General features: G+C 54.0%; 1 protein-coding gene across 1 annotated transcript; it reads left to right on the forward strand.

Moving 5' to 3' along the window:
* Positions 1-233: 233 nt before the first annotated feature.
* Positions 234-8578, forward strand: Natd1 (N-acetyltransferase domain containing 1). The gene is made up of 3 exons (XM_042674018.1): positions 234-360; positions 6501-6619; positions 7476-8578. Exons 1-3 carry the CDS (start codon positions 255-257, stop codon positions 7590-7592), a joined length of 342 nt encoding a protein of 113 aa, XP_042529952.1. The 5' UTR covers positions 234-254; the 3' UTR covers positions 7593-8578.
* Positions 8579-12500: the final 3922 nt, after the last annotated feature.

The raw sequence follows: 12500 nt of genomic DNA on the forward strand, positions 1-12500 counted from the left end.
GCCGCGCACGTGACTCCCAGCTGATTTCCGCCCCCGCCCCCTTTTTCTTTCTTTTTTTTTTTTTTTTTTTCTTTCTGTGGCTCCGCCGCCGCCGCTCAGTCGCCGCCGCCGCCGCCGCCGCCGCCGGGTGTCAGTGTCCGCGCCGCCGCCCGCAGCTCCCGGCCGGGTCCCTGCGCCCGCGCGCGCCGCCCGATCGCGCCCCCCTCCCCCGGCCCGTCCGCCCCGCGCCGGCTCCCGGGCCCGCGGCCCGCACGATGGCGCACGCGGCGGCCACCGTGCCGCTGGGCGCGCTGGAGCAGGGCTGCCCCATCCGCGTGGAGCACGACCGCCGGCGCCGCCAGTTCACCGTGCGGCTCAACGGTAACCCGCCGCCCCCGCCTTTTGTTTGCCCGCCAGTTGCTCCCCGGCCCGGGCCCCCCGCACGGGGTGGGGTGGGTGTGGGGGGGGGTCCCGGGGGCGCGCGCGGGGGCGCGGGGACGCGCGGGGAGGGGGGAGCCCCCGCGAGGACCGGCGCGCGAGGGGATCCCCCCACCCCACCGGGGAGACCGACGGCAGCGGCCCGGACCTGGGCCACAGGCCACTGGCACCTGCTTCGGCCCGCTGGCTTCCGGTGTCGGCCGGCCGCCCCGCTGAGCACTCAGCCGTGCCCCTTTTCTGGTCCGAGGGTCCTGGGGCATCTTGCTCCTCCTCCATAGAAGCCTTGGCTTTACTGCTCAAGAGACGTGGAGGGGCGGGGGGGGGGGGGGGGAGAATCTCCGAAGTGGGGGGGGGGGGTGTGGTGCGGGTGGGGGAACCTGGGGCTGCTGGAGAAAAGGGGTTTCTGTCCCGTGGGGGAGGGGGACAGGTAGGTGTCTCTGAGAGTTTGGCCAGTTTGCCTCGGTTTCTCCATCTCCGTGGTGGGAATAGCGCCAGGTAGCTTTCTCTTTGGCTGGCGGGGTGAAAGACTGGGGGCTCGGTGCTGCTGATAAACATAGACTGGTCCTTATTTTTTAAACCACAAAGCCAAGTCAAGTCTTAGCTTCCTGTAGTTTGTGCCAGCCCACACCCCCTTCCCCTAGGTTGTCTGAGGGGTTGAAAATAGAACTATGAGATCAAGGACCCGGAACTCTCTGAATCTCCCACTAAGACTCTCTGGGGAAGTGGCCAACCCCCTTAGAGACTGCTGCTGTACCCATCTCTGAGAAGGAAAGGTGGAGGCCCAGTAGGGAAGAGGCTTGTCTAATGTCTGCTGGGATTGCATCTCCCTTGGTCTGGCTTCCCAAATGTGGCTGCCGACAAAGTCAGTAGGAGCCTGGGATTCTCTTTGGGTGGCCTGGGTGTGGAGCCAGGCCCCACTGTTTGCATGGCCTCCAGGATATAACTGACATGCTTGTGACAAGTGTGACAACTCCAACCTATTCTTCCCTCATAGAAGTAAGACCTGCTGTAATAGCCGGACCACCAATGATACTGGGGGCCCTGTCCACTGTTGTGGAGAGAGGGAGGCCTTGTGGCTTTTCAGATCCTCTTCTGAGGTATTGTGAGATTCTGGGTGGCTCTGGAGGCCATTAGTCTCAGTAGGGGAGAGGGAGGGACTCAGAGAGGGAGAGAGGGATAGCAGCCAAAGGACAGCCCTCCAACCTCACCATAGTTATACACTTGCCCCTCTGGAAGCCACTGCCTTGTGGCCAACTAGAAAAGTGGCCTGGATCCTCCCAGCCTCCAGGCAGCTCTTCCCTGGTCTCCGGGGCAGGTCCTCCTCCCAAGTTTCCAGGCCATGCTGTCCAGGCAGATGTGTATCTGAGGGCTCAGACAGGTGGTCTGTTCTGCCTGGCCAGCTGAGCTAAGATAGGGAACAGGTGTGGATAGGGGCTCCTGCCTCCAGGGCAGCAGCTACCTCTACTGCTCCGAGGAACTTGAGCAATCAGGAGCACATCTAGGCTGTCATTCTCTACCTTCAATCAGTCATGTGCCCCCAGCTGTCCCTGAGGCAGTGCTAGGCTGATGATGGTTCTGAGCAGGGGCGGGGAGTGGAGAGGTAGGGGGAGACATTTGAGCTGCTTCACTGGTTAAGCCCTTGAGTTGGAGAAGGCCCTGTGCTCTGCCACAGGGAGTGGAGTGGAAGCTGGAAACCCAATCCCCTCAGTTCCTGTTGACACTGAGGCACAAGGAAATGAGTGGTTCACCTAAGGCCTTGCATCTCAAGGTGGAAGAGCTGGGATTCAGTCCACAGTGTTTATTGAGCACCTACTGTGTGCCTGAACTCTTCCAGGTACTGGGGACTTGCAGGGCTGATGGTCAACAAATAAGTGATAAAGACTCAGGACCAGGTGCTGGTGGCTCACATCTGCAATCCTAGCTACTTAGGAGGCTGGGATCTGAGGATTGCTGTTCAAAGCCAGTTTGGACAGAAAAGTCCATAAAACTTTTATTTTTAATTAACCATGAAGAACCCAAAAGTGAGCTGGGTTCCAGTGGCTCATACCTGTAATCATAGCTACTCAGGAGGCTGAGATCTGAGGCTCACGGTTCAAAGCCAGCCCGCACAGGAAAGTAAGAGACTCTTATCTCCAATAAACCACTCAGAAAACCGAAAGCCGCGCTGTGGCTTAAGTGGTAGAACACTAGCCTTGAGCTGAAGAGCTGAGGGACAGCGCCCAGGTTCTGAGTTCAAGGTCCACAACTGACAAAAAAAAAAGCCAGAAGTATGGGACTGGGAAGGTGGCTCAGTGGTAGAGCACTTGCCTTGAATGCATAAGGCCCTGGGTTCGATTCCCCAGCACCACATAAGCAAAAAGAAAAAAAGCCGGAAGTGGTGCTGTGGCTCAAGTGGTAAAGTGTTAGCCTTGAGCTGAAGAGCTGAGGGACAGCACCCAGGCCCAGAGTTCAGGCCCCACGAGCAGACCCCCCCCTCCAAAAAAAAAAAGCCAGAAGTAGAGATGTGGTTCAAGTGGTAGAGTGCCAGCCTTGAGCAAGTAAAGCCAAGCAAGAATGTGAAGCCGGGTGCTGGTGGCTCACGCCTGTAATCCTAGCTACTCAGGAGGCTGAGACCTGAGGATCACGGTTCAAAGCCAGCCCGGGCACAAGAGACCTTGAGACTCCGGCTGCTGTTTGGATTTAGATGTCTAAGAAAACCCCTTCCCAAGAGGGAGGCATGTGAGTATAGACCCAGAGGAGACAAGAAACAGCTGAGCAATGAATGTTCCAAGTAGAGAATTGAAAGAGCAAAGGCCCTGGGGTAACTAGTGAGCACTCAGACCAGCAAGGATCCTTTCCAGATAGAGAGATGACGCTAGGAGGTGAAGTTAGTGTGAACTTGTGTGAATCTGGCTTTCACCTCTTTGCAAGGTAGATTCCCTCAAGAGTCCCAAGCAGAGAACAGAGGCGTAGCCCCAGCTCCTTCTGGCTGTGCTGAGGGGGGGTCTGGCAGGATAGGGCAGAGAGTGGTCACTGCAGGAATCCAAGTAATGTGAGTAGAGTTGGGGGAAAAGGTCCAGGTTCTGGACAGACATGGCAGGAAGCATGGCTAGGACTTGGTGACACGGTGTGTGAGAGGAGGCTCCAGCTCAGGCTCATCTGAGCCCACATGCCGATTCTAAAGTGCGGGCTGTGCTGTGACCATTTTATAGGTTGGAAGACCACGGCACAACTAAGCTAGGATGGAGCCACCAGCCTCCCTGTGAGAGTTATCATCTAAAGGTTGGAAGAAGCTGGGAAAAGTCCCAGTCCTGTCCTTTTATAGCCTGTTCTCTCCCACCTCAGCCAGAGCTAAGTGTCCCGTTTACTACAAGAGGAAGTGTCACTCAGGTTCCACAACCTGGGGTTTTCTACATCCTCCCACTTTGAAGACAGGAGGGCTGGGGCCCAAAGAGTCAGCAGCTGCCTTTGCCCTTCCCCTGGCACTCTAGAAATTGCAAGACAGAGTGCTGTACTCAGTCCCTGTGTGAGGTCCTACGTGACCCACAGTGGCCCCCACAGGAGCCCCCAATATCCGTAGTGCCCTGCAGCATCCTGTGATGCCTGCCCAGAGCAGGCAGCCTGAGCAGGCCAGGCATCATGACAAGCTAGAGCTGCCCTTGAATTCCTCCTACTGCTCTGGGCTGGGCTTCCTGTAGAGACAGCACCACCCCCACCCTTGTACAGGCCTCAGTTTGCCCATCTGGAACTTGGGAGCTGAATCATAGACTCCCGTCTTGAAGCCTGGAGGAGACTCAAGGGTACCAAAGACCCAGAAAACCTCCTAACCAGTTGGACCCCATTCTGGTGTCCAACTTGCTGTTGGACTCTGCCTGTCAATCTTCCCTTTGCAAGACCTAAGGGGTTGTGAGTGCAGGCAACATGTAGGAGCTAATTCTCTGGTGCTTTAAAGTTAAATTTCTTGGGCTGGGAATGTGGCTTAGTGGTAGAGCATTTGCCTAGCATGTTTGGAGCCCTGGGTTTGATTGCTCATTACCACATAAACACAAAAAGCTGGAAGTGGCACTGTGGCTCAAGTGGTGGAGTGCTAGCCTTGAGCAAAAGAAGCTCAGGGACAGTGCCCAAGCCCTGAGTTTAAGCCCCAGGACTGGAAATAAATAAAGTTAAAATTCTTGAAATGCAATTTGCTTTACAATTAAAATACATTAAATAGAATTTGATTTTAGAAAGTAGAAAAAAGGGGGCTAGGAATGTGGCTTAGTGGTAGAGCGCTTGCCTAGCATGCATGAAGCCCTGGGTTTGATTCCTCTGTACAAGAAAAAAAAAACAGAAAAAGCCAGAAGTGATGCTATGGCTAAAGTGGTAGAGTGCTAGCCTTGAGCAAAAAAAGCTCAGGGACAGTGCCCAGGCCCTGAATTCAAGCCCCAGGACTGGCAAAAAAAAAAAAAAAAAAGGAAAGAAAAGAAAAGAAAAAGACTCAGCACTGCCCTGTTTTCTGTTAGGGACAGGGAATCATGTCTTCTAACCTCAGGGCCTTTGCTTAGGCAGAGCCTTTTGCCTGTCCCGCCTCTGTTCTTCCCTTGGCTGCTACCTGTGTATTCTTCACCTCTCAGCTTAGAGAATCTGTCCTGCGAGGCCTCCCTGGCAGCCCTGGCCACATGGCCCTGGGATCCCCAGCTTATTTCCTTCATACACACACAGCTCCCTCCATTTGGAGAACCCTCAGGTTTGCCTTGACTTCTTTCTGTGCACATCTAACCCACCAGCAGGTCCTGCCTGGAACATTTTTGGAACTGTCCTCTGCTCTTTCCATCACTCATCAGAACAACTGATTGTCTCCACCTACCCCCTCACACCACCCACTGGGCTCCCTGCCTCTCTCCAGGCTGTCTCCCATAGAGCCACTCTCCTGCCTCTCTTCTGCTGAGGACCCTCCTGTAGAACCCACACACACCACTTACAATGGCACGTCCCTTCCCATCTTCTACCCTGCTCCACTACAGCCACCCTGGCCCAGAGCCTTTGCATAGTTGTTTTGTTGTTGGTAGTGGTGGTCCTGGGACCTGAACTAGGCCTGGGTACCACCCCTGAGCTCCTCAGCTCAAGGCTAGTACGCTACCACTAGAGCCACAGCGCCACTTCCGGCTTTTTCTGCTTATGTGGTGCTGAGGAATCGAACCCAGGGCCTCATGCATGCAAGGCAAGCACTCCACCACCTTCCCAGCCCTGCATGGTTGTTCTTGCTCCTGGACTTCTCCCCCGACCCAGCATTGCCCACAAGCCTCCACCGTCCCCTGGCATATTAAGTGTTCTTGTTATCTCTCTTAGTCAGTCATGGCATATCTCCTGTTCATTTTCCTCCTGACGCCATACCTAGCACTTGAACACTGCCTGGGCTTAGTAAACATTGGATGGATGCGTGGGTGGGTGGGTGGGTGGGTGGGTGGATCAATGGGTGGATGAGCAGATAGATGGATAGTTGAATGGATGATTAGATAAAAGTAGTGAGTGGGTAGGTATGTGAATGGAAGGATGGATAATTGAATGAGTGGGTGGGTGGAAGGGTAGGTGAGTAGGTAGATGGATAGGTGGGTGGTTAGGCGGACAGAGAAGTGGAGAACCAAAATTGTGATTGAGCAACTTCAGTTAAATCCCAGCAGGATTTAGGGTGGACTAGTGAGCTTCCTTCAGCTCTGGGAGGAAGCTCATCTCAGACAGGCTCCAGCAGGGGTCTAGCTGCATCTGGTGATGGTCTCATCCTTCTCTGTTCTTATAGATTTGCTATGCCCTGCTCTGTGTCCCCAGATAGACTTCACAACACTCCAGTCTTGGGAGGAGGTGGATGTCCTCCATGGGATAGAGAGGGCTTGTGTGCTGAGCATGTCACAGCCCTCTGAGGGATATTTGCTCACATCTTCACTTTTATGGATGAGCAAATTGAGGCACAGAGAGGTTATTCAGAATTCAGCTACAGTACTACTCCAGTAGTCTGGCTCCAGATGCCTGTCCCTCCACCCCAGCCTCTACATCTGGCTTCTCTGGGACCCACAGAGTCTTTGCCCCTGGAGTCTACACCTCAGTGGTCTCTGTCGTTGATCCTTCAGGATGCCATGACCGGGCCGTCCTTCTGTACGAGTATGTAGGCAAGCGGATCGTAGACCTGCAGCACACGGAGGTCCCTGATGCCTACCGCGGGCGTGGCATCGCCAAGCACCTGGCCAAGGTAGGTGAGCAGCGGACATGGTTAAGGGCTGCCACACTCCTTTTTTTTTTTTTTTGCCAGTCGCAGGGCCTGAACGCTGGGCCTAGGCGCTGTCCCTCAGCTCTTCAGCTCAAGGCTAGCGCTCTACCACTTGAGCCACAGCGCCACTTCTGGCCTTTTCTGAGCACTGTCCCTCAGCTCTTCTTCCCTCACTGTACCACTGAGTCACTTGCCTAGCCCCCACACTCCTTCTTAAGACGAGAGTTCCAGAGTTGATTCCAGCTTGCTTCTTGGCCAGAGCTCAGCCCCTCAAACCTGGCTAGTCAATGGGTTGTAGCAAGCAGTAGGTGGGCACTGAACGGCCTCCTTGCTTTCCCTAGTTTCTAGCTACTGGCCCCTGATTGATACAGTCTGGTACAGCTGGACTGCCCTGGGGCTCCAGACAGATAAATGTTCTGGTCAGTGGGTATGTGCCCCATTCCTGTCCCAACCCCTTTTCTTCTCTGAAGCCTATCAAACCTCTAGTTGCCTGGTTAGCAGGTTGAGGTGTCATGGTGATTATACCTGCAGCAGATAAGACCTTCAGTGTCCCCATGGCTGGTCAGCAGCCTCCACTGACTGCATCCCCACCACAGCCCCTGCTCCTTTATCCTTCTGTAATACTTTCTGAGCCAGGCTGCAAAGCCCTATATCTGTGGAGTCATCCTGAATTCCCAGGGGGTGAACCTCAGGCCCAGACAAAGTGGGAGAGTGGTCAGCCATGGAGCCTGGAGGCTGCAGAGGGGGCCAACCGCAGCCCCCAGCTCAAGCTGGACAGTGTAGCCCCTGGGTGCAGGCTTTAGATTCTGATGGTTGCTCTCCTTCTGCCTGGTCCCAGGCTGCCCTGGACTTTGTGGTGGAGGAGGACCTGAAGGCCCACCTCACCTGCTGGTACATCCAGAAGTACGTCAAGGAGAACCCACTGCCGCAGTACTTGGAACGCCTGCAGCCATGACCCTGGCAGGCGGGAGCGCCCCCTGCTGGCCTTCCACACGGACCCCACCCAGCTGTGTGCTCTCAGGACCCTGCTCCCCCTGGGACCAGGCTCAGAGTTATTTTTGTAAGGACGGTCAGCTGCAGACCTATATCCAGGTTCCTGGGGCTGCTGGCAAAGGATTCAGAGCGATCCAGGGACCCAGGCAAATTGCAGGCCAGCAGCTGTGGTCCCTACAGAGCTTCTCAGAGGCCTTCTGCCCTGGCCAAGCGGGATCCCTGCTCCTTGATCAGCAGAGGCCAGGGTGGGGCCCCGGGCACCACTTCCTGGGCTGTGTCTTTCCTACAAGTGAGGAGGATGCTCTCACTGGAGCCAAGAGGAGCAACAAGAAACCCTCGTGTGCCAACTTCCAAGGGTGGTAGCGCCGAGCTTCACCTGCACCAGCGCTGCCTCTTCTTCTCAGACCTCAGTGCCCTGGCCCAGCAGTGTAGACATGGCAGAGGGTGATACTCCCTCACATGGGAGATAAAAGTAGTGGACAGAGCTCTGGCTCAACATACACATGAACATACATGAACACATGTGCAGGAGGTGGAGACAGACTAGGGGGCAGTAAATGTCTTCCTTTCCTTGGTACCGTCATCTATTACCATCTTCTGTATCAGCTCTGTAGGAAACCTTGGTCCCTGTCCCAGCACCCTCTGGGCCCGACAGGCATCGTAGCATCCCTGCATTCTCTGGCTGTTTGTTTTTTTTTTTGGCCATCCCTATCTGGGTTTTCTCAGAGGGATTGCCTTGGAACTGAGAGAGGGAGGGAGACGCACCATCTTGCATCACTCAAAAGGAAGAAGCATGTCAGCCCAAGGGATCTCTTTCCTACCATCAGATGTTAGAGCACCTGTGGCGAGCACATTCTGTTCCCTGACTTGACTTCAGACCCTTCCCATACCCACTGCCCTGGTGACAACCTGGGCAATGCACCAAACTCACCTTGGTGCTATGGGACCTGCTCAGCGGGGCCTAGTGGTGTCTTTGTAGAGGCTGCTCAGGTCTCTGAGGTCTGACCCGCTTGGCCCCCTATAGAGGTCAAATCTGATCCTGCTCTGAAGGGCTGGCAGAGGACCCCAGGAGCTAAGGTCCCTTACAGGTTGCAGTACCAGTAGTCAGTCCCTGGGGGTGAATTACACCTTCCAAGATTGAGGGCACCCAAGGCTGGGCTCTTGTTCCCAGAGGCTGCTGGGACATCCTATGTCTCCCTCTCCCAGTACAGGGGCTCAGGGAAGTAGATGCTGGGATACTGGTCACCTGGGGAGTGGCATACCCCAGGACCTCTGGCCTTTTTGCTGTTGCCTATCTGGGCTTTCTCGGGTCACCTTGGGACTAGGTGTAGGAGGGAGGTCCATTGTCATCCAAACCTCCATGGTAACCCCTCTCTTTGGTGTTGGGTTAGCCTGGAGGTGACGTTTCCACTCGCCTCCTCACTCTCCAATCTCAGCTTCAAGACCCCCACTCTCTCCCCAGCTATAGCCACTCAGGGGCCCATACACCTGCACAGACACCCTCCCACACCCAGATCTGCACCAAGAGGCCTGTGGGTCCCTGAGCCCCACCACTGTGAGTCACTGGCTTGGGCCAGCATGGTTGCCTTCCCAAGCACCCCACTGCATCCTGGCCTAGCCCGACTGTCCCCCCAAACCTGAGATTGCATGCTGGGTTCTGATCACAGGTGACTCCTGTGGTGGGCCTGCGTCCATAACACAGTACTTGAAGGGGAGGGACCTTGGGCCTGGGAAAAGCAGCAGGGGCTTCCTCAGTGGGTTTGTCCCAAGTTCCTGCGGGGGGTGACCTAGACATCCTCACCGTCTCGGCTGCCTTAAAGTCCCACTGATACCATTCTGGGGGCTCCACAGGGCTGTGCTGGCCTGATCTGGTTATTGAAGTGGCAATAACCACAAGTCCCGGTCACCCTGGAGCCCAGCCCCATCTCAGCCCACACTGCCCAACCTGGTCCCTCTGGTGCTACCCGCTCCCCCCCCCCCCCCATCTGCCTGGCCTCCTGTCTTACCCCCTCTCTATCCTGAAACACTCCAGGAGTCCGTGGTCAGGTGCTGGTCACTCGGGGTCCTGGTAAATGCAGGGCAGAAGGACACGATTTCCCCCCCTCCCCCAAGCAGATGAGGTGTTCTGTTCTCTCCCTAGTCTTCATAGGTGATAACTCACGTGCCTTTCCTACTCAGGACCCACCCTCACTGGTGTCTGGGCTCCCTGGTCATTTCTCAGACAGACATCGCATGACATACATGTCCCTTATCCTGTTTTAGCTGGTGAGAGGCTGAGGTATAAGGACAGACATAGAGCCCCAGGGGAAGGAAGGGAGGGCAGACCAGCCACCTGGAGGGGTCCTTCATTGTGCTCTTTCGGTGTCAGCCCTTTTCTCATTGTCATGCCACCTGCATTGCTGGGGACAGCCACACTCCAGAGAAGATGAGCCTCTGAGGCATTGACGAGGGCCCAGCTCAGGTCTCCCAGCACCGTGGTGCTGCTGCTGGTGTCAGGATTCCAACACTGATCTCGGTGACTTTGTCATCTGTAGCCCATTTGAGCCATCCTGGATCCCCTACCATGGCCCACCTACACCTCCCCACCTTCCAGGCCACACTACAGCCCCTGAATGACAGCTTTATAGAGATTCTTAGGAAGAGGCCAGATATCACACAGACGCAAAAGTCCAAGTTAGTTAGTGAGTTAGTACTTCTGGGATTTCTGGCCCAGAGCTAGGAGATTGGGGCCTGACCTTGGTAAACACCTGGAAAAGCAGGCAGGAATCTGGCACAGGCTGAGGGCCAGGACACTTTCCACCTACCAAAATAGGAAGAGACACAGCAGTTAGCTGCTCTTCCTTACTCCTTTCAATTTTCCCCCGCAGTCCCAGGACAGATCAGTTATTAGGCCTCTTTGATAGATGAGGGTCAGAGTGACAGAAGTCATTAGCCTATGGCCCGCACAGCCTGAGGGACCAGGATCCAAAACCAGTTCCTGTCCTTTCTAGTGCTGGGCTGGCATGTGGTGACATGGTCTCAGAAAGCAATAAATAGATCAGACTAACAGCAACTTCCTTGCTCATTCAGAAGGTTAGGATGGGGGCTTTTGTCTTGAGCTAAGTGTATGGCTTATCTGGAGTACCTTTCCAGCATGGAGGAGGCTGGGTGACACTCTAAAACTGAGGCCGTACATGGAGATTTGTGGACCACCTGGCCACATACACTGTCCTCAGCTCAGGACTTGAGTTGGTTCAAGTTCACCCATATATCCCTTTAATATTCTCAGGGTCCCACTCCTTCCAGATCAATGCCTAACATTCACATAAAAGATCCAGTAAGGTTGTGGATTCAACTTGTACTGTAACCCACGGCCTGCAGGATTGAATTTAGTATTGTGTTTTCAGTTGTATCCATCCTATGGCTACAAGATATTAAAGATGCTTTTCTGGTTGTCAAAGATGCTCTCTGGCTTTCTGTTGGTGCCTCGGGCAAAATGAGTGATCATATTCTTCCTGCTGAATGTCTATGGTGGTTGGCAACCATCAGCCACTCCAGGATCATACTAGGTGTTGGCCTCAGGACTACAATTGTAGTCAGTCACCACGCAGGCCCTTGGGCTTTGCTTTCAAAGGACATTTCACTGTCAGGAGCTGGTGGCTCATCCCTGTAATCCTAACTACTCGGGAGGTTGAGATCTGAGAAATGCAGTTCAAAGCCAGCCTAGGTAGGAAACTCCATGACACTTGTATCTTCAATTAATCATCAAAAAGCTGTAAGTGGAGCTGTAGCTCAATGGTAGAGTGCCAGAATGCCAGCCTTGAGCTAAGGGACAGCAGCCAGGCCCTTGAGTTCAAGCTCCAGAACCAGCACATACACAAACACACATATACATACAGAGTTCACTTACTAGTACTGGGTTTGCCGCTTGGTCCATTTTATGCTGTCACAGCAGAATCCTTGAGATTGACTGATTTACAAAGAACAGAGATAGAGATCTTGCAGTTGTAGAGGCTGGAAAGGCCAATGAGCCAACAGGGCTCTTGCTGCATCATCCCATGAGGAATGGCAGAAAAGCAAGAAGGTATGTGCATGCAAGAGAGAGGGAGACAAACTCATCTTCACAAGTGAGCCATTCCTGCAATAATGACATTAACCCATCCCTGAAGGCAGAGCCCTACCTTAGAGTCCTACCTTAAAGGTCTCTCAGCACTTACCAGTGCTGAGACTAAATGTCTATTGAAAACTAAGTGTCCATAACATAACTTTTTTTTTTCCATTGTGTGATTGAACTCAGGGCCCAGGCACTGTCCCTTACTTAGCTCTTTTGCTCAAGGCTAGCACTCTATCACTTGCAGCCATAGCACCGCTTCCAATTTTCTGCTGTTTAGTTGGAGAATCTCATGGTCTTTCCTACCCAGGCTGACTTCAAACTGCAGTCCTCAGATGGCAGCCTCCTGAGTAGCTAGAATTATAGGTGTGAGCCACCCGTGCCTGGCTAGCACCTAACCTTTGAGAGACACATTTGAACCACAGCAGCACTGAATACTCCAAGCTTTAAGGTACCCATTATCCCTCCTAATAATGACGTAATTCCTAAGTTCCAGCCAGCTAAATACTCAGGTTCCCAGCTTTGAGGGACTGTTTGCTAGGAAGTCGCTCCTGCTGCCAGGAACAATATCAGCTAATTACAGAAGCAGAAGAAATGGAGACTTCCCAGGTGCTTCAAACAGAATTTTGGTGTAAGGGATTGGCTGTGAAAACTTGGAAGCAAAAATAGAGGTCAAAAGGTGAGATTATCCTTTTATTGGTAACACAGGAAGCTGTCTTTACAACAGAGACTGAAGGGACAGGAAGTGTCCAAGTTGTGACCACAGCAGAGCTGAGGGTA

The sequence above is a fragment of the Dipodomys spectabilis genome, unplaced genomic scaffold, assembly GCF_019054845.1.
Source record: "Dipodomys spectabilis isolate Male_0828 unplaced genomic scaffold, ASM1905484v1 ptg000018l, whole genome shotgun sequence".
In the NCBI taxonomy this organism is placed as follows: domain Eukaryota; kingdom Metazoa; phylum Chordata; class Mammalia; order Rodentia; family Heteromyidae; genus Dipodomys; species Dipodomys spectabilis.

Excerpts from the sequence above, each read along its gene's own strand:
- Natd1 (XM_042674018.1), top strand. The coding sequence starts at position 255 with ATGGCGCACGCGGCGGCCACCGTGCCGCTGGGCGCGCTGGAGCAGGGC. Across the intron at positions 361-6,500 it reads GTTCACCGTGCGGCTCAACG|GATGCCATGACCGGGCCGTC; the intron begins GTAACCCGCCGC and ends TTGATCCTTCAG. Across the intron at positions 6,620-7,475 it reads TCGCCAAGCACCTGGCCAAG|GCTGCCCTGGACTTTGTGGT; the intron begins GTAGGTGAGCAG and ends GCCTGGTCCCAG.